This window comes from Heliangelus exortis, chromosome Z, assembly GCF_036169615.1.
Source record: "Heliangelus exortis chromosome Z, bHelExo1.hap1, whole genome shotgun sequence".
In the NCBI taxonomy this organism is placed as follows: Eukaryota; Metazoa; Chordata; class Aves; order Apodiformes; family Trochilidae; genus Heliangelus; species Heliangelus exortis.
In genome coordinates this window covers 39,191,457-39,215,027 of record NC_092454.1, presented here as the reverse complement: position 1 = coordinate 39,215,027, position 23,571 = coordinate 39,191,457, and the positions used below count along the sequence as shown (strand labels likewise).

General features: G+C 40.2%; 1 protein-coding gene across 2 annotated transcripts in view; it reads right to left on the bottom strand.

Annotated features, from left to right (window-relative positions):
- PCSK5 (proprotein convertase subtilisin/kexin type 5) overlaps positions 1 to 23,571 on the bottom strand; it is a 260,142-nt gene that overhangs the window by 207,611 nt on the left and 28,960 nt on the right. For both annotated transcript variants that reach the window (XM_071731597.1, XM_071731598.1), the window contains exon 3: positions 3,305 to 3,418. In XM_071731597.1, coding sequence (XP_071587698.1) covers positions 3,305 to 3,418 — 114 coding nt within the window. The remainder of the gene's footprint in view (positions 1 to 3,304; positions 3,419 to 23,571) is intronic.

The following is a 23,571-nucleotide window of genomic DNA, read 5'->3' as shown; positions in this document are numbered from 1 at the left end:
TAGCCCTGACAATTAAAATTACAAGGGGTAGTATTTGTGAAGAAAAATCTGAGGGAGGAAAAACATTAGTCAGATATTGCTTGACAAAGACTTTGAATAAAAGGACTTGTGTCAACAAACTGGAGCTACATTTACAGCCCTGTTAGAGATTATGCCAGTTCAGCGGGCAAAGGTACCAATCTTAACCCGCAATGAAGTTACTTATTAATCCAAATGCAAACCTGTACATGATAATACTTTATTACTTTCTCAATAACACGTCTACAGTTAGTAGCCTAAAAACCTTTTTCTGACATAGCAGTGACTGAAACCATTAACTAACCTCAAATTCCTTTTTTTCCCTTCAATTAATAAAGGTAAATAAAATTACCAAAAGTAGCTCCGGTTACAATCACAAATACAATCATATAAGGATATCTGGTAATAACCCAAGTTAGTCCTGAAGTCACATATTCATTCACGTATTTCACATTCACATATTCCTACCTGTGTTCCTCTGAAACAATGTATTCACTCTCAACAAAATGTCACCAAACCATTATTTCTAAAGATATTGCAAACAGAGGTAAATGCAATCAGTCAGGTACAGGCCCTTTCCAGAGGGCCTGAGGGTCTGTCAGACTCTCCTCAAAAGCTATACAAATTACAATATTCTGAAAGCAGTACAAGAGAAACAGTAAAGTCCATTTTCTGACCTAAAGTGTTTTCTGAATCAGACTGGCAATACTGTGAAACAGTGTGGCTAGGCAACAAAATTGATAATAAATACAAGATTGCTACCTACCTGAACAAAATTAGAGGCAATTACTATAAGCAACTAAGCAATGGTGGCGCTAAAAACCTTGTATAGAAATCTAGGATCACCAAGGAAAAATGACATAATAAGCCCTACGTGATATATGGTGGGCTTTTGCTTGACCAATATTATTCTCTTGAAATTCATCCTCTCTCTTTTTGACCACCATAGAGCTGAAAGTCTGTAGCAATAATGATAGACTACCTAAAGATAAATCACTGTTATTGTCTAGCTTCAATTAAAAATGCTGAAATAAAATTTTTAGAAAATGAGGACTCACAGGAGACAATATCACAATCTACTGCCATTTATTCAAATCTGTCTGTCACCTTATGCCCATATTTTAGGACAGGCAAACTAATTAAACATACACAGTAGAGGAGACAGACAAGAATACACATTTCAATAAACTGGAAAAAGGATCTGCCATGACCTCATGACCCTAAAGTAATACAAATTTCACAAACAACTGAAAAAGCCTACATTTGGATTAAAGCTGTTTTCAAAGTGGGCAATGAACTGCTAAAAAACCCTTTGGTTACTTCAACTCAGTTCTGGGATAAACCAGAAATGAAATAAATTTCTACGGTATGAAAAGATTTACATCCTGAAAGACATAGATCTATAATAACTCAGAGTAATGTGTAACAGTTTTTCCACCAGAACTGTCAGCAGTACAGTTCTTGAAGAAAAATACGAGGAATTTTGGGAATAAAGTTATTACGTAGACTTTCATTAAAATATAAAGAAACAGGAAACTGAACTGCAAATCTGCTAGACTTCCTGACTGATGACATGCTCATATGATATATCCATGAAGATAAGGATTACCAGCAACTGCTAGCTGTTAGTTACACATGACAGTTGGCATTTTTTGGTTTTCAGTGTGTGCAAAAATTAATTACAATGAAATGACTAAAACTTTGAAATATTTTCAAAGCAGTGTTAGGACAAACTTGTTCATTTACCTGAAATACTAAACTGTTGGCTTAAAAGTAAGATAATATCTACTTAGAGGAAAACAGTTTTACATAATGTTGCCAGGAAGGCATGTTTTCCTCCCTCGCTGAAGCTATTCAAAATAGCAAGTCTTAAAACCTTCAGAAAATCTTAATATCAGCAATGTAGGTGACGCAGCAAGAAAACAACATGCAGGGATCTAGAACTACAACAACAAGACAGGAGAGAAAGAGAGCAAGTCTGTTACCAGCCAAATGGAGAAGTGTCAGCTGGAGCCAATTGCCTACGAAATACAACTTTTCATCGTACCAGTGGATGAAAGGCTAGACATGAGACAAAAAATGTGTGTGCACAGCTCCAAAAACCAACCATGTCCTTGGCTGCATCACAAGAAGTACGGCAAGCAGGCTGAAGGAGGTGATTGCCCCTCCGTCTGCTCTGCTCTGCTCCACTCTGGTGAGACCCCCACCTGGAGTACTGAGTCCAGCTCTGGAGCTGTCAGCACAGGAAAGACAGGGACCTATTGCAGCAGATCCAGAGGAGGGTCACAAAAATTATTAGAGGGATAGAACGCTTGTGAAGAAAGGTTGAGATGGCTGGAGTTGCTCAGCCTGGAGAAAACAAGGCTCTGGGGAGAATTTATTGCGGTATTCCAGTATTTAAAATGAGTCTATAAGAAAGATGGGGACAGACATTTTAGCAGAGTCTATAGCAGTAGGACAAGGGATAATGGTTCTAAACTAAATAGAAGGGAGATTCAGACGAGCTACAGAGGAAAATTTTTTTTCCAAAGAGGGAAGTGAAACTTTGGAGCAGGTTGTCCAGAGAGGAGGTAGAAGCCCCATCCCTGGAAACACTGAAGGTCAGGTTTGACGGGGCTCTAAGCAGCCTGATCAAGTTGAAGATATTTCTGCTCACTGCAGGAGAGGTTCAGCTAGATGAATTTTAAAGATCCCTTCCCACCCAAACTGTCCTATGATTCCCACCTCCCTAGGCAAAATGAGGGTATTTTTTAAAACACCATCAACACAAAAATTTCACTTCAGATTTTAGCTATAACTAGCAAAAGAAAAAAATTGCTTAGAAAATACTTAGGAAACATGAAACTCATGTCAGACGGGAAGCAGTGCAATCCATTTATTTCATCAAATAAATTGTTAATTACTGAAACATTCCTGAACAGGATACATGACATACCACATTGAGACTAGAGACAGTGTATTATGTGCATTGAAAACAAGTGGTTTCACTGCTTTCACAGGTTGTGGCTAAGTTCTTTTCTGTCCCATTGCTCATAGCTTATGCTCTAGTAAGTAATTCCCAAGTCATCTGGCAATGGGAATAATTCATGAATGAGTGCATTAATAAATGTTTCCTACTGCAGGGCTCACCGGGACTTCTTTATAAGACTTGTAAGGAGTTTACAGACCTTCATTAATTACATTTAAAAAAACAAAATTTGCTTTTTCTGAACATACTATTCTGCCCCTTTTCAAAATATCTCTCAACTAAATGCTAACATGAAACAGAGACAATGTGTGTACTTACCATGTACCACATGCTTGGCCACTTGGGATCATTGAAATAAGTGGATTGGGTACCACCAGGTTTATAATCTCTCTTTATCCTTCTTTTAACCACCTGCTGTTGTATCCACTCCACCTGCCAACCAGGAAAACATATGGAAAGTGTTAGTGTTCCGCGGAGATTATCAAGAAATGTGTGAAATCTTGGGAAGCTTCCCATTACCATCATCCAAGACGTATTTTGTGTTAAAGAGTTCATTTTGGCAGTGAGAACACACAGCTCACCTTGGCATACTGTTCACTAAGGAATATTTCCAATTTAGTTAGTGTTACAAATCTCCCTGAACACCTACTTAAATCCCCTGCTAGTAGGACTTCATTGGGTAACATTTTTTGAATGCTATTATTTTATTATTTTTCATTATGATACTGATGTTTCTATCAAATTAATGTATATTACAATGAGATATTCAAGTTCTGAGAGGGTGGTGGTTTGTTTTGTTTCTTTTTTACCTAAGTCTGTTCCTGGGCTGCATTAAAAGAAGGACAGACAGCTGGTCAACGGAGGGGATTCTTGCCCTGTGCTCTGCTCTTGTGAGACCCCCACCTGGAGTACTGTGTTCAGTTCTGGAGTTCCCAGCATAAGAAGGACATGGAGCTCCTTGAACATGTCCAGAGGAGAGCCACGAAAATGATCAAAGGGCTGAAGCACCTCCCCTGTCAAGTTAGGCTGAGAAGTTGGGGTTGTTCAGCCTGGAGAAGAGGAGGCTCAGAGGTGACCTTATAGTAGCTTTCCACTATCTAAAGGGGGCCTACAAGAAAGCTGGGGTAGGGCTTTTAAACATGGGTGTTTAGCAAGAGGACAAGCAGAAATTATTTCAGATTTGAAGAGGGGAAATTTAGGTTAGACATTAGGAAGAGATTCTTTAATTTGAGTGTGGTGAGACACTGGCACAGGTTGCCCAGGGAAGTTGTGGCTGCCCCCTCCCTGGAAGTGTTCAAGGCCAGGTTGGATGGGGCCTTGAGCAATCTGATCTAGTGGGAGGTGTCCCTGCCCATGCAAGGGAGTTGGAACCAGATGATCTTTAAGGTCCCTTCCAACCCTAGACATTCCATGATTCTGATTCCCGAACACAAAAACATTCACAGAAATGTTTGTCTTTTGCATAACCAGTATCTAAATCACTTTCACCATTTAAAATGAAAAAACGTGATTAAACTGTATTTTTAGTAAGGTGACTCTGTCATGATTCTCCATTCTTTAGATGATCTGGAAATTTATTTTATACATAGTTCTCCCCAGGAACAAGCAGCTGGGTATGGAGCAGTAGATTACAACAACAACCAAAAAGAAACTCAAAACAGAAAAATAAAGGTTGAAAATTCAATTCTGAAAGCTATATTTGTCAAAGATTCATGATACATCCAGAAAGGGTGACAACAAAAGTGACATCAACATTAGAGCAGTCAGGACTCTGCTGCAATGTCTGCATTAGCTGTTCTAAATGGGAGCCAGTTTCTATAAATGTAAATAATACAAAATGTCCAGAGAGAAACCAAAGTTAAATTTACACACATCTAGTTTCCTGACAGCTTGTACTTCTTCTGAACTGTTTCATGGGACATAACTACTAAAATTCCATTCAACTCTCCCAAAGCAAGATAGCCATTTACTACTAGGAACCAACTCTGCACCTTTTCCTTGGTGCTATTTGTATCTGTGTATGCACCCAAACATACAAATACATAAAAGAATTTTACCTTCAGATCACATATTTATTTCTCACTTGTCATAAATTATATTAATATTTTCCCTTAGCAGGCTAATCTCTCTACTGTGCCTCCATAAGTTCGCTTCAAATTCTTAGACAGATGCATTGACATGATCAAGAATTCTGCTTGAGATCCATACCATGCCTATCTCTACCACCTGTACCATATCACCCTGGCCTTTACTTATTGGTTGAATGAAAATACAGGAAGACATCCCTGAATTTGTCATGAGAGGATTTATGGCACATTCTCTATAGAGGTTTGCAATGCTTCATGGTTTTCTTTATTTAAAAATCCTGTATATTTTCCCCTTCCCACAAATTAATGTCACGGTCATGACTATTCTTCTGTAGGATAAAATATGAAGCTTAAGAATACTGACTATCATGTAGCATACACACTGAAATCTATTTCTCTAAAACTTCTAGGAACAATCATAGAGCTCTTTCTACCTCTAGACAAACTAAGAAATCTGATGGTGTGCCTTTCTCTCCAGGTTACTGTGCTCCTCTTTCAGCTCAGGCTGAAATCCATCTTGGTGGATGCCCTCTTCAAAAGCCAAGAGCTGACCACCCCCTTCAGATCTTAGAGTATCCAGAGGTCCTTTCAGCAGGAACAGACAATTAATTAGCCTTAGGCACCATTTGATTTAAAAAAGTCTGGAGGCTTGTAAGGTGGACTGAGTGTATCTGTGCAAAAGCAAAAGGACAGAGAGCATTAACTGCTTTAAAGCAGGATCAACAACCCTCTTAACTAGATCTCTCCTACATGAAAAATACCGATTAATGACATAGTGATCACTATTCCCTTTTCACTTGCTGCTAGTATATGCTTTATTTTCCACACCCTCATAATAGAAACTTGCCTTTCTTTAAAGTTTCCTTCTTTGCAGAAAGGTCAGACCTCCCAACATCTGAAGCAAACTACCGAGACACTCTACATACCATTTTATCTCCGACTCCATATCTGCCTGGATTGCCACAGATCATGGACTTCCCTTCTTTATTGCTAGTATTTGTCAATAATCAGTAACAAATAAAGTTTCAACAGTTCTGAATAAGGAATAATGATTTTCAGGGCTTATGCAGAACCACCTTAAAAGCCTTATTATGAGATTTGGGTCTCAGCTGAGTGAGGTGTCTCAGGCTTCTATTCACTGTCATCTTGACTTATCTGTACCTGCAGGAACTAATCACATGATTATGTTGCCATGTTGAGAAAGTTATTTAAGTCAACAAATTTAATCACTGTGCAGGCTAAGAGCACACTGAACACATCATGCCAAGCATGGTAACATGTTACGAGAACTAATTCATATCTTGGAGTCTGCAGGGACAAATTACAAATGCCTACCACCAACACAATCTGAGGATCCGGTAGCATTGTAAAAGTGTCCACAAAATAAAAACAATGAGATGGACTCAGCAGAAGAAGATGAATCTTTCTACCACTGATACCTGTGATTTAGATGCATAAACATTAATGGTAGCCACCAATGTCATTATTGCCTAGAGGAGCTGTAAATCAGAGATCCGGGGCATCTAATTTGCATTAGAAACTCTGTGCATCAAGGCTCCTATAAGAACTAGCCCTGACGACTATGAGAAGTTTTGGAAAAACACCCTTCTTTTGCAAATGGAGCCAGAGGAGTGTAGAATATTCCAGGAGCCTGTGCACCACACAGCTTTAAGCAGAACTTCAACAATCTAAAACTATTTCTATGTGGATCAATGAAAGTTTTCCTGACAAGACAAAACTGCAAAACTCTCTACAGTTCACTGTGAAAATGTGTTGTCTTATTTAAAAACATAGAACGGCTTGGGTTGTAAGGGGTCTTTAAAGGTCATCCAGCCTAAATGCCCCTACAGTGGGCATGAGCATCTTCAATTATATCAGGCTGCTCACAGCCGAGACCAACCTGACCCTTAATGTTTCTACCAACTCTCTGGGCAACCTGCTCCAATGTTTCACCACTCTCCTTGGAAAAAATTTCTTCCCTGTAGCTACTCTGAATCTGCCTTCTTCTTAGTTTAAAACCATTAGCCCTTGGCTTGTTTCTACAGGCCCTGCTAAAAAGTCTGTCCCCATCTTTCTTACAAATACACTTTAAGTATTGGAACACCACAATAAGTCTCTCCAGAGCCTTGTCTTCTCCAGGATGATTGAGCTGAACTCTATCAGCTTTTCATAAAAAAGGTGTTCCATTCCTCTAACAGAATTGTTCTCCTCTGGACCTGCTGCAACAGTTCCCTGTATTTCCTGTGCTGATGACTCCAGAGCTGGACACAGTAGGAGTCTCAGGGGTCCAGTTGGAATCTCACCAGAGCAGATTGGGGGGGGGGGGGGGGAGAAGAATCACCTCTCTCAACCTGCTGTCTGTGCTTCTTCTGATGCCTATTCAGCTGCAAATATCTGCATACTATTTAAAAAATTGAAACCTAAAGACATGGTTACTTGTGGAGACTGATACAGGTACACCGTAATGCCTCAAAATATGTCAAATTAATTACTTTTTTCTGTTTCTTTTATTCTGGACAATATTATTGAGAACACTTATCACACATTTCTTTAGACCATGCAATCATAAATACTGTGCCAATGCACGGTTCCAGTTTATTGGAATAATAATTTGTCACATTAAGAATTTTGTCTGTATGTAGTTATTTATGTGCATGCCTATAGCTGTACAAGACCTTGCATCAACAGATAATCTGCAAGCATGTATTATAGTATCTGGTTAGATCTTAGTGAGGTATAGATAAATACTGTCCTATATCTTATCTACCGCCTTTTAACAAAAAAATAAGTTACTGTATGTCAGATTATGTATCTGCTGCTGTATCTGCCCCTATTACATGCTGGATGTTGTCCATATTTCCTATTTCCTCAGCTCCTAGCAAAGTTAGGGAAAACATATGAAAGAGAAATTTTGCAGCTTGCATGATCAGACACAAAGCCAGAAACTTGTCATCCCAGAGGACTTAATGACAATTGTATATAGGCATAAAATTCCTGTAAGTAAATCAACCATTTGATTTCATACAAATATAGAATGTCACGTTTGTCTAAATATGCACATGCGAAGATACTACAGGTAGTTCTTTAATGCTAATGGGAAGAAGGAAGGGAAGGGAAGGGAAAGGAAGGGAAGGGAAGGGAAAGGAAGGGAAGGGAAGGGAAGGGAAGGGAAGGGAAGGGAAGGGAAGGGAAGGGAAGGGAAGGGAAGGGAAGGGAAGGGAAGGGAAGGGAAGGGAAGGGAAGGGAAGGGAAGGGAAGGGAAGGGAAGGGAAGGGAAGGGAAGGGAAGGGAAGGGAAGGGAAGGGAAGGGAAGGGAAGGGAAGGGAAGGGAAGGGAAGGGAAGGGAAGGGAAGGGAAGGGAAGGGAAGGGAAGGGAAGGGAAGGGAAGGGAAGGGAAGGGAAGGGAAGAGAAGGGAAGGGAAGGGAAGGGAAGGGAATTTCCATTGGAAGCAACCTACAACACTTGTCTAGTCTAACTACCTGAGCACTCCAGGTCTAACCAGCAGTTAAAACATGTTATTAAGGGAATACTGACAGGCTTCGTGCATTGACCACCTCGCTAGGAAGCCTGGTCCAGTCTCTTAGGACCCACTCAGTGAAGAAATACTTCCTAATGTCCAAGTGCATGTTCTAATGTCCTCACTGGGTACAGTTTTAAACCAGTCCCATTCATCCTGTCACTGAATCTCAGGGAGACGAGCCCAGCACATCTCTCTCCACTTCCCCTCTACAGGAGGCCACATAGAGCAATAAGTTGACCTTTCAGACTCCTTTTCTCCAAACTGAACAAACCTAGTGTAAAACATTAAGACCCACATGGAGCACTATAGATATCCACATCAGTGAAAGGGCGAAGTCAAAATTTCCATTCCCAGTTAATGGCAGTGCACTGCTGGGAGGGAGACAGTGCAGTATGCTAGCCAGAGTAACCTAAACCATCATATTCTGAACACAGTCCTTGTTATAGCCTTGTCTGGAAGATTTTTAGCGAACACGTTATGTTGACATCTGCTTACTAATTGTTTTTATTCTGAAGATGTATGCATACAGTCATTTGGAATTTACAACACCACAGGAAAACAATTTTCTCATCTGAGAAGCTCACGCATGAAATCTGGTTTATAGAATATATCCTTGCTATATAAATAGAATGGTTTCTTCCACTGAACCATACAGTTCAGGGGTTTTCTCTAGTAAGTGTACAGAAAAACTTGCCAGTTACACTGTACAATCACTGGGTTATATTAATGAACACAATGTCCAGACTCAGCAGTTATTTTAGCATTTTGACATATATTTCCTCTGAGTATTTTATGCATATTCACAAACACATCACTGTCAAATGACTGATATATCTTGGATTTGTTTGGTTCAGTGTGAAATGACCTCATTTGTATAAAAATATTTTCTTTTAAAATGCATCCACACTTTCTAACCCAAAGGCCTTGAAGGAAAGTCTCTTGAGTAATTGATTATACAGATTCCATTTCTTGCCAAAAAGAGACTCTATGCAAACAATGAGGTGCGTTTTAACATTTCCATAAAGTCACACTTGCTGAGGGGGAACAGTGCACATTTTCCCATTGACTTCAGCTTTGAAAGTTCCATTTCCTGAATGTCTAGAAATCAAAGCCAAGCCAGATCGGAGACCGAACTATTTTTATAGAAATCACCATTTCCAGCCTCCATAGAAATCACCATTCCCAGCCAGGGTTGTCCTGCACATGAAGCAACTCTTCTTCACAGACCTGCATGGGACAGTGTGATGGCATAATAGCTGCTCTGAGATAATTTAATCATACTGCTTGTTCTCTTAAATGCCACAAATTGCAATGACGTTTTTCCTGTGGGAAACAAAACTAATTTCTATCTATTGATTCAATAGAATTCTTGGGAAAGGAGCCTCGTGTAACTACACTGCAGTAAGACCTCCTCCAGTATAATAAACTATCAGAAAAAAGTTTGAAAAATGGAAAAAAAAATAACATGCTGAGAAAATTAATCTAGCAGTTTATCAAAGCAGTATGATTTTTAGCATACACACTAACAGTCTTGTGAAAGAGTGCTTTTCCTAAAATATCATGAGATGGCCTCCTTGAATAAATATTTTCAAATCAATAAAATATGTGTCAAGTCCACTACGTTAAAATGCCACTACTATAAAGCAGAAGTTGGAGGAAAGCTGAAGGTGTAATCCTTTCCACTTTAATGAAAATAAGCTTGGGCAAAAAAAAATCCACCCTAACACTGAAGAGGTTATAAATTTCATATTAGAATCTACAATTTTTATCTTGCAGAATTTAACATGAAGTTGTGGGTCTTCAGTCTGTGAAGAAGAGTTGCTGAAGGTCCCACTTCCAGATGAAATTGTAGCTTTATCCCTTTAACTGCCATCATGTGCTTCAATCTGTCCTATGCCTGGAAGAAGAAATTAGAAAATCCTCCTCAGACAACAGTCAAGCTGGTGCAACAGGAATACTATAGATTAAAGAGAAAAAGAGAGACAAAACTCAGATAGGGGACACTGAAAGTATGGCCAAGCAAGCAGTGAATATGTATGGAGTCAGCATGGATAAGCAAAAGGGCAACTATCATGTGGAAAGCTAGCAGTGGACAGCATTGCAGGGTTTTTACTTAGTTTGTCTAGAGCTAAATTAATCCAGGCGAGCATCCTCCTTCCCTGAGGAATGGCCTCATGCAGCAGCTGGCACACGTTGTCCTTTTCCCACTGCAAAAGCCAGCCCAGAGCTATTCACAAATATCTGTAGGATACAGGTGCCAGGAATCACCGGGTGACAAGCCAGGCTGGTGCCCAGTCTCACCTGTGCCCGGTTAGGGCTGGCCCCACTGAGCATGCCCAAGACCTGGGGCCAATAAAAGGTGAGGCTGGGTGCAACCAGGCAGCTCACTCTAGAGCTGATGTGGTGCCAGGCTGGTCATAGTTGGTCTCTGCTACTGACTTGAACTGCCTATAGCTCCGGTCCTGGGCTTCAGATTCGAGCTCACGCTCTCGGTAGCGTCCATTTCTGGCAACAAATATCAATACATATGGTGCAACATCTGTGTGTGGCAGCAAAGTCTTCTTCCTGCTTTAGGTACAATATTGTAGAGGAATAAACTGGGGAGAGAAAAGAGCAGAGCCCGGCTAGCAGTGGAGATGTGCAGTCTCTGTCCCACGGCAGTTTCTTAGCAGCCAGAGCTGCTGAGACTCAACGCCAAGCATCACACTGAAATTCTGGATATGTTCAGTATGTGTGCTGCTGGCCAGCACTCAGGTCCTGCTGGAAAAGCAGGGAACAATGAAAGGCAAGGAGAATCACATTTTTTTCCTTGGGGAAGTCTCACAGGTTTTCCATTCATAGACGCAACTGTAGCAACCACTGAGTCAATGAGGTCATGGCTTCTGCCCAACCTCTCCTCTTGCAGGCTACAGGACAGCAGACCACAGAACAGTGTGAAATTTGAGGATTAAAATCAGACAGCAGCATTGTAGCAAAAAACTAAGAACAAGTTCCAAGGAGCCTGGGCTCCTGCCTTGTGGCTTCCAGCAGCACCAGCCCCAGCTGTCATAGGCAAAGCATGTCTCAAGCAATTGGGTTTTTTTTCCCTTCCTCAGGTCTGAAATACCCTAACACTCTAGTTCTAAAATAACTCAGGCTTAGACAAGTGAGGAAAAATCTTTACTGCATCAGCTTAAAAGCAACTATTATGGTTATACAAGGTACTTTAACATTTACAGCCAAAGGTAATACAATGCTCCTAATAACACCTCAAGGGTTACAAGGCAACACAACTTAAAAAAAGACCTCCAACTGATAGACCTGCTTGGTACAGTACTTGAAGCTCTGCTTATACCATCATATACAATGTTAGTATATCTAGGCTTGGAAGAGTATAATCATCTTGAACTTAAACACACCATCAGCATTAGAATTAAAATCACCCTGAACACAAACTGTCATGTCATATGGTATGTCATAACTCCATCTAATTTAGACCTAAAATTGTATCTTTGTAATAAATGGGAAGGCCAGTGCTAAATCCAGTATCCACTAGAGGATAAAACTTTAAGCTCTCTAAATGTAATTAGCTTAGGAGTCTAACATCTGGCAGGTGAAATATCTTGGGCTTTATGTTTATATTACTGTATCAAAGATGATACATATTAAAAAAAAAAACTGTAGAAATTTCTGATGGATTTTTTTTCTTAGGCTAGTTCTGCAACTCTTGTCATCAGTCATTCAAGTCCTTCAGACAGCTCCTGTCTGTGTTAATTTAAGATGGCCTTAAATAATTTACTAAATTACTTCTCAGCAAGACAAATCTCTCTTACAGGGTCAAAATCAAATGTCAAAAATACCAGTGTCATTCCAGAGGTGTTTACTCAGTCAAGTGTTTTCCATATCTTCTGCAGCCATAGATATCCACAATACTTCAGCAAAGCCACTAAGAATTAGGGAGACAGTAAAAGTATTCCATAATTAAGTGCTACATAATATCCAAGAGTGGTATAATGGTTTTGCCAAAGCAAATATTTCTCCTGAGTAGTTCCTGCACAGATCAAATACACCCTGAAATCATAGTTATACAGCATGGTTGCTCTCCACAGACGAAGAAACTCACACAGTGCATTTCCAGCACTTCTGCTAAATGATGCTTTGCCAACAAGGAAAATTTTTACATAAATCTGCCAGGGAAAAATTTAGTCACAAAGCATATGCAAAGTATCAAATCAAGCATTTTTCTGATCAGAGTACTTTAAAGTACAAGAAAAGTTGATTTGATTTAGATTCTTTTTGATTGTGCCTGTGTTGTTATGGATTAGTGTATCCCTAATCACTGAAAAAAAAGTCAGTTATTTTTTTCCAAACTTCCACTTATATCATACTAGAAGTAGGTATTTAAAACTCAGAATTAGGAATGAGAAGCAGCTGAGGGAATGGGCATGTTTAGCTTGGAGAAGGCAGAAGGAAGACCTTGCCCGCTACAGCTCCCTGAAAGGAGCTTGTAGGGAGATGGGTGTTGGCCTCTTCTCCCAAATGAATAATGACAGGACCAGAGGAAATGGTCTGAAGTTGTGGCAGGGGAGGTTTAGGTTATATATTAGGAAGAATTTCTTTACTGAAAGAGTGGTCAGGCACTGGAACAGCCTGCCCAAGGAGGTGACTGAGTCACCACCCCAGGAGGTATTTAAGAAACCTGTATCTGTGGCACTTCAGGGCATGCTCTAGTGGCCAAGATTGTAGTTTGTTTCTTTTTTTGTGAGTGCTATTTGGTGAGTGTGGTGTTTGTTTGGGTATTCTTTATGCAAGTATCACTGGCATATTTTACACCATTCCATTTCACTAGGTTTTTTTGTATTTTTTGTGGGGGTTTTTTTGTAGCACACCTTTATAAATATTAAATTTTTTTAATGGCCAACATGTACCACTTCAAATCAAAAGAGAGGAATCATTAGTATTGTCTCCTCTGGCACAACTGAAAGAAAAAACAAAACCTAAAACCAAGCAGGGAAACATCCTGTGTCCCTTAAAGCCATTGCAGGCTTAATCTCTTTCTTCCTCAGCCTGCAACCCAAGTTCCAGCATGCCTCTTTCTATCCTGAACTCCAGTCTTGCAGCTGTCAGTGAAATTTGTTGCTAGTGAAATATTGATTGCTGCAGCTCTTAAATGTTATCATTATCGCCATCTGAAATAATCTGCTACCTATGAGACATGTACAGCCAGCCTGAGGAAACAAGGCAGACCACCCCCCAGGCAAATGAAAAAGGAATGAAATTTCCTTCCCTACATTTGATACGCTGAGGAAAAGCAAATGTTTTTTTCAACTTAAGTAGTATTGTCACACCTCACAAATTGCTGACAGTGCTTCCACTGAGAATGTATCTCTCAATTTTTGAAAGTCATAACACATAAAAACTGGAGTGATGCTTGATTAATGAACCTGCTGCTTACTTCTTTTCTTTTATTTTTTTTTTTTAATTATTTTATTTTAAAGCTCTGGCTGAAACAAGGGCAAAATCTGAAACTTTGCAACTCCCAGATGGTCCATGGGCACATTATGATATTAGAAATGTGCCAAGAACAGTCATTTAATTATGGAATCATTTCTCTGCCCCCATAATTCACAACATTTGTCATACTATAAATTAAGAAAAATAAAAATAAGAAGCCTTATTTTAATGGCTATAAATTATGGGATAGATTTTTGAATTGCATACACTAACGATTTTCTGGTGTCCAATCAGCCCACTTGTATGAAGTTGCAGCATAGTCTCTAGAGTCTTGCCAAGATTTCTGTCATCTCTGTGTATGTCATTCAATAGCAATCATTATGAGCTATTTCTACTTTGTCTTCTGTTGGAATAAAAGGCCTCTAAATGGCCCAAAATGAATGTGATCCTTTCTATGACTAGTGGCTATGAATACTCCCTGTACCAAGAAAAACTTTTTACTTTTCAGCAAGATAATCTTCCACCGTGCAAACACGATTCTTCTGAAGTATACAAACATACTGTCTGAGGTACTATTATTAAATTTGTAATCATCTATCTAGTTCCTTTGCCTGCTGATGGGAAAGAAAGAAAAACAGAGATGGAATCCTGTGAAATCAACAAAACTTCATCAGACAACAGCTTAAAACTTAGTGGAAATATATTTCCACTATTTTCCTGGACAGTGTGAAAGTCAGAAAAAACAAGAGAAGAATTCTCAGTGTTTTACAAAGGTGATAGTATTAAATTACCTAACTACCTTCTTCAGACCACCTCATTAAAATGTATTTGGACTCATAAAATGACAAGCAAGTGGGCCATTCATATGCATTGAGCAGGGCTGAAAATCTCACTGCTAGTTTCCTGCATCCAAGGCAAGGGAAACATGCTGGAACAGCAAGGCTCAGGAAAGCAACAACAACAACAAAAAAGATTAAAAGAAGAGAAAAGATCCAAAGGAAGTGGTTCTAGGAAGTGCTCCTAGATGAGGAAAGGGGGCACTTAAGCTACAGTGTCCAAACACAAATGCTTTAGATGAGTATTCTCCAGACTCCCAGACAGTTTTAGAAATGTGAAATGGCTAGAAGCTGAAGCCAGATGACCTCAAATAAATTAAAAATATTACATCTTAAGAATTTCTAGAAACTCTTCACTGATAGCATAGTTTTAATGAAAATTGTAAGCTCTCTAAAAGCTGTGTCCTGCTTTAAATACAAATTAATTCTTGTGAGCTTCACGACATCCGGTCAAAAATGGTTTGAACTGGATGACCACAAAATTTCCTTCTGGTCATATAACTATGAATCTATTTTCCACAGTATTTTTGAGAAATAGTTTCTTAGGAACACTCTGGAAAACTGAAAACTGCTTAGACTTCAGAAATTTTGGGTTTATTACATGACCACACAAAGCTGTTTTATAGCTACAGTGGACTGATTCTCAGTTTGACAAACATATTCAAGGAAGAAATTTTTAATTTAGATCCTTTAAAAAAGCAAAAATAAAATTATATTCTGGCCTCTATATTTATTCAGTACATCATTGTCATTTGGAGTGGCAGCCTTTACACTCCCTCAATAAAGGGGGAAAAAGAATGTCAAACAATAATCTAGGTTAAACACAGCTTATATAAGCCACAGCCAACACACCCATAGATATGACTGCTTTTAAGTTGATTATATTGAAAGGATTTAGAATGAGTGTTTTATTTGACTTAAATGTTGTTTGTATTCACAAAATGCTCTGTGTGACACCAAAAGAAATACAATTGCACTGAACAAAATACTTAGTACTTGCTGTGCATTTGCAATTTGCAGATTTTACTCAGCTGTCAGCACTGTCCACATTTCACAGGTAGGGAGTCAGAACCATGAAGGAGTGAAGCTGCATGATGAAGGCCACACACACTCAAGCAGCACAGCTCTGGACAGGAAGAAGCTGCTTGGCATCTCATTGGAGCTATTAAAATTTGCAGCTCACAGGATAGTGAGTATCTGCTAGAATGAAAAACACCAGCCAAGGACAATGAGTGGCATTCCCAGTGATAGACTTTTAAAATAACCCTAAGAGAAAGGAGGATGTTAGCCTCAAAATGTTGGGCAAGGGGAGATCCTTTCGATTTATTTTAGGGGGGATGTCTTTTCTGCCCTTAATTGCCTGTTAATAATGTTAGATTTGACAAATTATTTATGTGTGTCATGATTTCTTGCTATTCACCATTTAGAATAGCTGGGTGAGATAACAACCACTAGAATTAAACATGATTGTCCTGTCAAAAGCAGGAAGGAGGATGCATTAAAATGTTGACACATGACATCAGAAATATACATTGCTGCCAAAAAGTTTTCCAAACGTTGGGAGGAGGGGGGGAAGAAAAAAGACCTTTAATCCATTTTTCTATTAATATCCTGCACTATAACCAGTATCATCAGTACCAGATGAAGCTAGATCCCCTCAGGAAATGGTGAGTAGAAGTTGTTCTGTCACATTCCTAGACAGTCTGCTCTGAGACGCTCATTTCAAACATGTGTTTTCTCTCAACCTCCCTCCTGATATTCAGGAACTTGGCCATGCACAATAGGCTTCTTCTGGAATGGTGCATCTTTCCTTAGACTAGATTCCCTCCGCTTCCTCCTCTCTGAATCTTTTTGATATCCAGCAATTTTATAGCCCAGCAGCCAAAACAGCAATTTGCTGTCTGCCACTAACATTGCAAACTGACTTCAATGACAGCAAAAGCATACTTAATATAACACAAGACCACCGCAGCTATCAGACCTGATGTCTTCCCTGGCAAGCTCTTATAACACAGATAACAAATTAAAGGGATAATTCTCCTTGCCTTTGTAAAAACATTTAATAGCCTTATCATTTTTCACCTATATAGCTGCTTTGCTGCTAAAAAACACAAGGAGCATGCACTGTTTTACAGGAACTGTAAAGAAACTCAAATATTATTAACACCTACTAGCTCCAATGGACTAAGGATTGCCAAACAGTTTCCTTCACAATCCTCACATGTTTATAGCTGCTGTGATCATCATACAAGTTTACATTTCCCATACATAGATTCACCTAAAGTGCTTTTGTCATTGCTAACACAGAGCAAAATCCTTTAGCAATTCTTGAATTGTGACAGGATCCCTTTCCTTTCTGGGCTGCAGATGGATTTTTCTGGGGTCTTTTAATGTAGCATTTGCGCTTTGAAAAGAAAGCTGCACAAACCTCTGTGATCTGTTGCATGTGTACTGCACATCCCTCATTAATGGTCTCAGTTTGAATGATAATGAGCACTCTCAGCTTGCATGGGGAGAGCTGACCATACAGATGTGCCATTAAGCAAGAAAGCAACACCCATGTGTTTAGAATCTGACAGAGAGATACTTAGGAAATCTTATGCCATAATAGAGAGATTTTAGAAAACATTTACACCTGGACAGACTAGAGGGGCAGAATCATCTCTGTCTGCTGGCCACACTTATTTGGATGCAGCCCAGAGTGCAGTTGGCCCTCTGGGCTGCAATTGCACACTGGTGACTCATATCCAGCTTTTGATCTTCAGTCTTCTTCCACATTGCTGCTCTCCAGTGTGTCCTCCCCCAGCCTCTATTCATGTTACAGGTTGCCTTGGCCTAGGTGCAGGACTGCACTTGTTCTTGTTGAACCCCATAGGGTCCACCTGGGCCAACTTCTTTAGTTTGTCCAGGTCCCTCTGGATTGCATCCCATCCCTCTGGCATATCAACTGCATCACCCAGTTTAGTATCATTGGCAAACTTGCTGATGGTGCTCCCAGTGCCACTGTCAACACTGTTTATGAAGATATTAAACAAAATTGTTCCCAGTATGGAATCCCTGAGATACACAACTTGCCACTGTTTTTCATATGGATTTCAAGCTATTGACCACTACCCTTTGGATGCAACTATGCCATCAATTTCTTGTCCACTGAAAAGTCAACCCATCAAATCCATATCTCTCCAACTTGTAGAGCAGAATATTGTGGGGGACAGTGTCAAAAGCCTTGCAGAAGTCCAGAGAGATGACATCCACTGCTTCTCCCTTGTTGACTGATGTAGTCACTCCACTGAAAGCCATTAGGTTGGTCAGGCAGAATTTACCCTTAGTAAAGTCATGCTGGCTGTTTTGAAAAACCTCCCTGTCCTCTGTGTGCCTTAGCATGTCTTCTAGGAGGATCTCTTCCATGATGTTCCCAGGCACAGAGGTGAGGCTGACAGGTCAGTAGTTTCAGGGTCCTCCTTTCTATTCTTTTTTAAAATGGGTGTGATTTTTTCTTTCTTCCAGTCACCAGGACTTCACCTGACTGCCATGACTTTTCAAATATCATGAAGAGTGGCTTGGCAACTACATCCACCAGTTTCCTCAGGACTCTGGGATGAATCTCATCAGGTCCCATGGACTTGTGTATCTTCAGGTTTCTCTGATGGTCACGAACCTTGTCTTCACTTACAGTGGGGGGAACTTTGTCTTGCTGGTCTCCATCTTGTGGGCCATCAACATGAGAGCCACGAGGAGAGGAGTTGTCAGTGAAAACTGATGCAAAAAAGTTGTTGAGAATCTCAGCCTTCTCCTCATCTGGTGTTACTGGGGGCTAAGCTTTCTTTAGCCTTTCTTTAGCTTTTTCAGTTTGTGAACCTGTAGAAGCCCTTCTTGTTTTTCTTTAAATCTCTTGGCAATTTCAGCTCTCTCTGAACCTTGGCCTTCCTGACCTCGACCCTAAACAACCAGGCAATGTCCCTCTACCCTTCCCAGGATAACTGTCCCTTCTTCCACTCCCTGGGTAGGTCCATCTTGCCTTTTAATTTGACCAGCAGGTCTCGACCCAACCATGCTGGTCTCTTGACTTCCTTTCCCAATTTCTTACATCTAGGGATTGAGATCTCTTGTGCTTTACAGAAAGGATCCTTAAAGATTTGGCATCTCTGTTCTGCTCCTTTGTCCCTGTGGGCTGTATCCCATGGAGTCCTGTTTACTAACTCCTTGAAGAGCTGGAAGTTTGTTTTCCTAAAATTTAGAATCCTGACTACGCTTCTCATCTGTCTCATACCCCTTAGGACAGTGAACTGTACATGCATGATCACTACAGCCCAGGCTGCCTTCAAGTTTGATATCCCTGATGAGTTCACTTGCATTTGTGACCATCAAGTCCAATAACAAAACCCCACTGCTAGGGCTGTTAATTTCTCATCATCTAGGCACTCCAGGAGTCTCCTGGACTGTCTACAGATTGCTGTGCTACTTTTTCAACAGATGACAGATTAGTTAAAATCCCCCAGCAGGATGAAAGCCTGCAACTATGATGCCTCCTTGAGCTGGAGTAAGGCTTCACTGATGGGCAACACTTGATCGGGCAGACTGCAGTAAACTCCAACCACAAGGCTTCCTTTTCGGTCCCAATCCCTAACTCCCACCCATAAGCTTTCAACCTGCTGATTACTGTACTTAAAGGAAAACTCTTCACACTCTATCCACTTCTTTACAGAGATGGCAATGTGGCCATCAATAGCCACACTCCAGTCATAGGATTCATCCAACCAAGTTTATATAATCACCACTATGTCACAGTGCTACTTTCCCATAGCACGGTAGCTTCTAACTCCTGTTTGTTGCCATGCTGTGTACATTAGTGTACAGGCACTTCAGCTGGGCTGGCCATTTCACCTTTTCTCTCCTTTATTCTCCTAAGGAGCTTCATGGATGTTATCTCCTTTCTCCTTGTACCTCCATGACATCCAGACCTGCAGACCCCACCATGCATCCCCCAGCTTTACTTGCAGTAGGCTCAGTTTCCCCTTTCCCCTTCAAATCCAGTTTGAAACTCTTGTCAATGGGCCCTGTTAACTCCTGCCCCAGGATCCTTTTCCCCCTCTGGGATAGGTGCATTACATTGGTTGTCATTAGGCCTGGTGTCTTCCATAATAACCCATGATCAAAGAATCCAAAGCCCTTCCAATGACACCAGTGTCTGAGCCATGAACTAATCTGTTGGGTCTTAGTTTTAGTTCCCTCATCCATTGCTGTCATTAGAGGGATGGAGGAGAACACAACCTACGCACCTGATCCCTTAACTAGTTGCCCCAGAGCCCTGAAACCTTGATCACTTTTGTCATTCTTGATGCCCCTACATCACTACCCACCTGGAAGCCCAGAAGTGGGTACTAACCTGAAGGCCCCACCAAGGTGGGAAGTTTACTCATTACATCCTTCATCCTGGCCCCCGGGAGACAGCAGGCTTCTCTGTGAAGCAGGTCTGGTCTGCATACTGGGCCCTCTGCACCTCTCAGGAGGGAGTCTCCCACAACAATGACCCATATATTTTTCCTTCTGGATTGAGTTATGATTGCTGGTTTAGGGCGAGTTGGCCTCAGTGATACTTTTGGTCTACGTGAGGTATCCACAACACTGTCTGCCATTTCCTTCTGCATGACCCCATACCTGTTTTGCAACACCACTGAAGGAGGTGAAGTTCCTTAGGTAACATGTCTACCCTGTTTGTGGCACCAGGCTGGGACCTGTTCCCATTGTTCCTGCTCCTGTAAACCAGCTCAGGAAGGCTGGGAAGCTTGGTGGGACAATAAGGAAACCTGAGATGACAAGGACTCCTGTACTCCAGTACAGTTGATTTGCCTGTCAAATTGTTTTTGTGGAGAGCAGGCTTTGAAATCAGTCATCTAATCCCCTCTCACTCCCCCTGCCACTCTTCAATCTGCTTACCTCCCCTCTGAGCTCCATCACTTCATCCTGCAGCTGTGCCACTTTGCAGAGCAGGTCATGAATCCTAAATGGCCAGTAGGATTACATTCAGTTTCATAACTTTCACCAATGCAATCTGCCTCATTTTGAATATTCTTGTCTCAGAAGATTTAAGCTATTTCTCTGAGAGATGGCTGAGTCCTTGCCTGACTCCTAAGATGCAACCAACACTTCTCTCATCAGCCACGAAGTCCAGAGACCAAAACAGCAGCTCTACTGCAATCCCTATAAGCTACTTGATGATGGAATGGGGCATCTGACAGCTGGTCTGGCACTGGACTTCTGTGACATTGCAATAACTCTATAAAATGGGTGGGGCACTGATGTTTTTCACAATATACTGTAAGTCAAAATTTGGAACCAACTCCATGCCATCCTGTGGTCTTTCAATTTCCCTGCCCATCTCATTAACAGCTTAAGAAAATAATTATATGAAAACAGTAATGCAATGCAATCCTTCTGTATAATGTTTTTTTCTTTCCTCAAACCATTTGCTACACTAATTAGGAAGAGAGCCAGTCAAAACTTCTCAACTAATCACTAGTTCTTGCTCAAAAGTTAGAGTGAGATAGTCATTGCCAAGTAGTTCTGTAAAATGACAATCAGAAATGTCAACCAGATAATTGGAATATCCTGAAGTCTAATATTTATTTTTAATACACATGCAATTAGAGATATCAAGGGGACAAAATCCCTTTGAGCCAGGTGATAGCAACTGGTAAAATCACAATGAAACAGAAATGTAGGTGTAGGTAATCAAGCATAATAATTTATTTCAAGAAACACTTCCATATTCCCTGAGAGTGCACATTTTCTTTTCTAAAATTGTATTGCACTGAATTTCTACTGACCATTTTTTTCCTTTTAGTAGGAGACATCAAAAGGTAATTCTAATAGGAAGCTTCTGTGATTATTTTGTGAGCATTTCTTTAAATACTAATAGAAAACTCAGTTATTTCATTAATACAGTAAGAGTTAGATATTAACAAAGCTTTTATTTTTCACAAATAAACCTCAGTCCCATTAATGCTACAATTTTCCTCATTAAATATTTCTACCTATTGCAGATAAATGAAGATAAATTAGCATCATATAGCAAAATCTGCTGACTAAAGAACAGTTACCTTCTGTTACAGAAGGACTGGATTTGAAAGGCCAGTCTGAACATGCTATGGATTTAAGTTTTTCATCTTAAGGTCACCATCACCCGAGGTTCAGCTTTAATATCTCAAAACCCCCTGAAAAAATATACAAGTTGTACAACTATTTGCCCGTGTATAAAAAAATCATAGAGTAATAGACCAGTTTGGGTTGGAAGGGACCTTTAAAGATCAACTATTCCCACCTCCCTGGTATAGCCAGGGACATGAACAAGTTTCCACATCTTCCCCTGGGAGCTCAGACCACATTGACCTTATTGTCAGAAATATTTCCTTGACATCAATCCACTTTTTGCCCTTTCCAATTTCTTCAGGTAAATTTGCACTTTCTAGTAGCTAGTTGAAAGCTTTGCTACACGTTTGAATGAGATTTTTTAGAACAGCAGAGGCAGGTGCTAAAGGGAGATCTTGCTATGTCCTCTCATACACTACGATTCAGTTCATGTTCTAACTCACCCAGCAACAGGCCCCTTGGAAATAGTAAGTCCAATACTTAATTTTGACTAAGCATAACAGTTCCTATTATTTTGCAATTAAGTAGAGTAGTACTGATTCTTTGACCTCTGGTTGCTTCTACAGATTACAGCTACCCAGGCAGACATCAGTAACTCACCTGGTTCCAATGTTTAACTGCTGTGTTATTGTATTTGGCTAAAAAATCTTTTTGTTCACTAATGAGGTTTAAGAGTACTTAACATTGCCAATATGTAACACAACCTTACCTATAACAACATTCTCATCTGAATTTCCCTAAGCTCTAAGTACAAGATGCTGGCTTTAAAAACTCGGGATTTTAGTAACATCATTCTTCAATCCTGCTGAATTTTTTGTCCATCCCCCCACCAAAAATCTAAACTGTTCAAAGTTTTAGTTTTGCCTTACTCAACATCATACTGCAATCGTGGAATATTCAGATTAATGAAGAACTGGAAAACACAATTTGATGATAATCTCAGTGCTTGAAATTTTGACCCACCTCTCTATTTGCAATGAGCAGACTGATCCAGAGTGATCTGGTGTAGGTTTCCAAAAGGCAACCTCCTCAAGCACAGGCATACTCCTTGCCCAAACAAAACCATCACCTTGTGATGAAATACATCCTTTTGTCTACTTTTTAGACAGTTATCTTCCATATCAATCCAGGATATTATTTAAGAATATAAGCCGAATCACAGAATCAGAATTTCAGCTTGGAAAGGACCTCAAGGATCATCTATTCCAACCTTTCTAATATTATTGTTTATATGAGATATCTCAGCACCCCATCAAGCTGACACTTCAAACTTTTCAGAGTGGAGGAATCCACCACTTCCCCTGGGAGACCATTCCAATGTCTGTCTGTCCTCATAGTGAAAGATTTTCCTTTGGTGTTCAATTGGAATCTCCCCAGGAGCAACTTGTGCCCATTCCCCCTTGTCTTGTCCATGTGACTCCTGGTAAACAGGGAGTCTCCATCTTCTTTGTAGCCCCCCTTTAGTACTGGAACATCATAACAAGGTCTCCCCTAAGCCTTCTCTTCTCAAGGCTGAACAAGCCCAGCTTTTTCAGCCTCAACATGATGAAACATTTCAT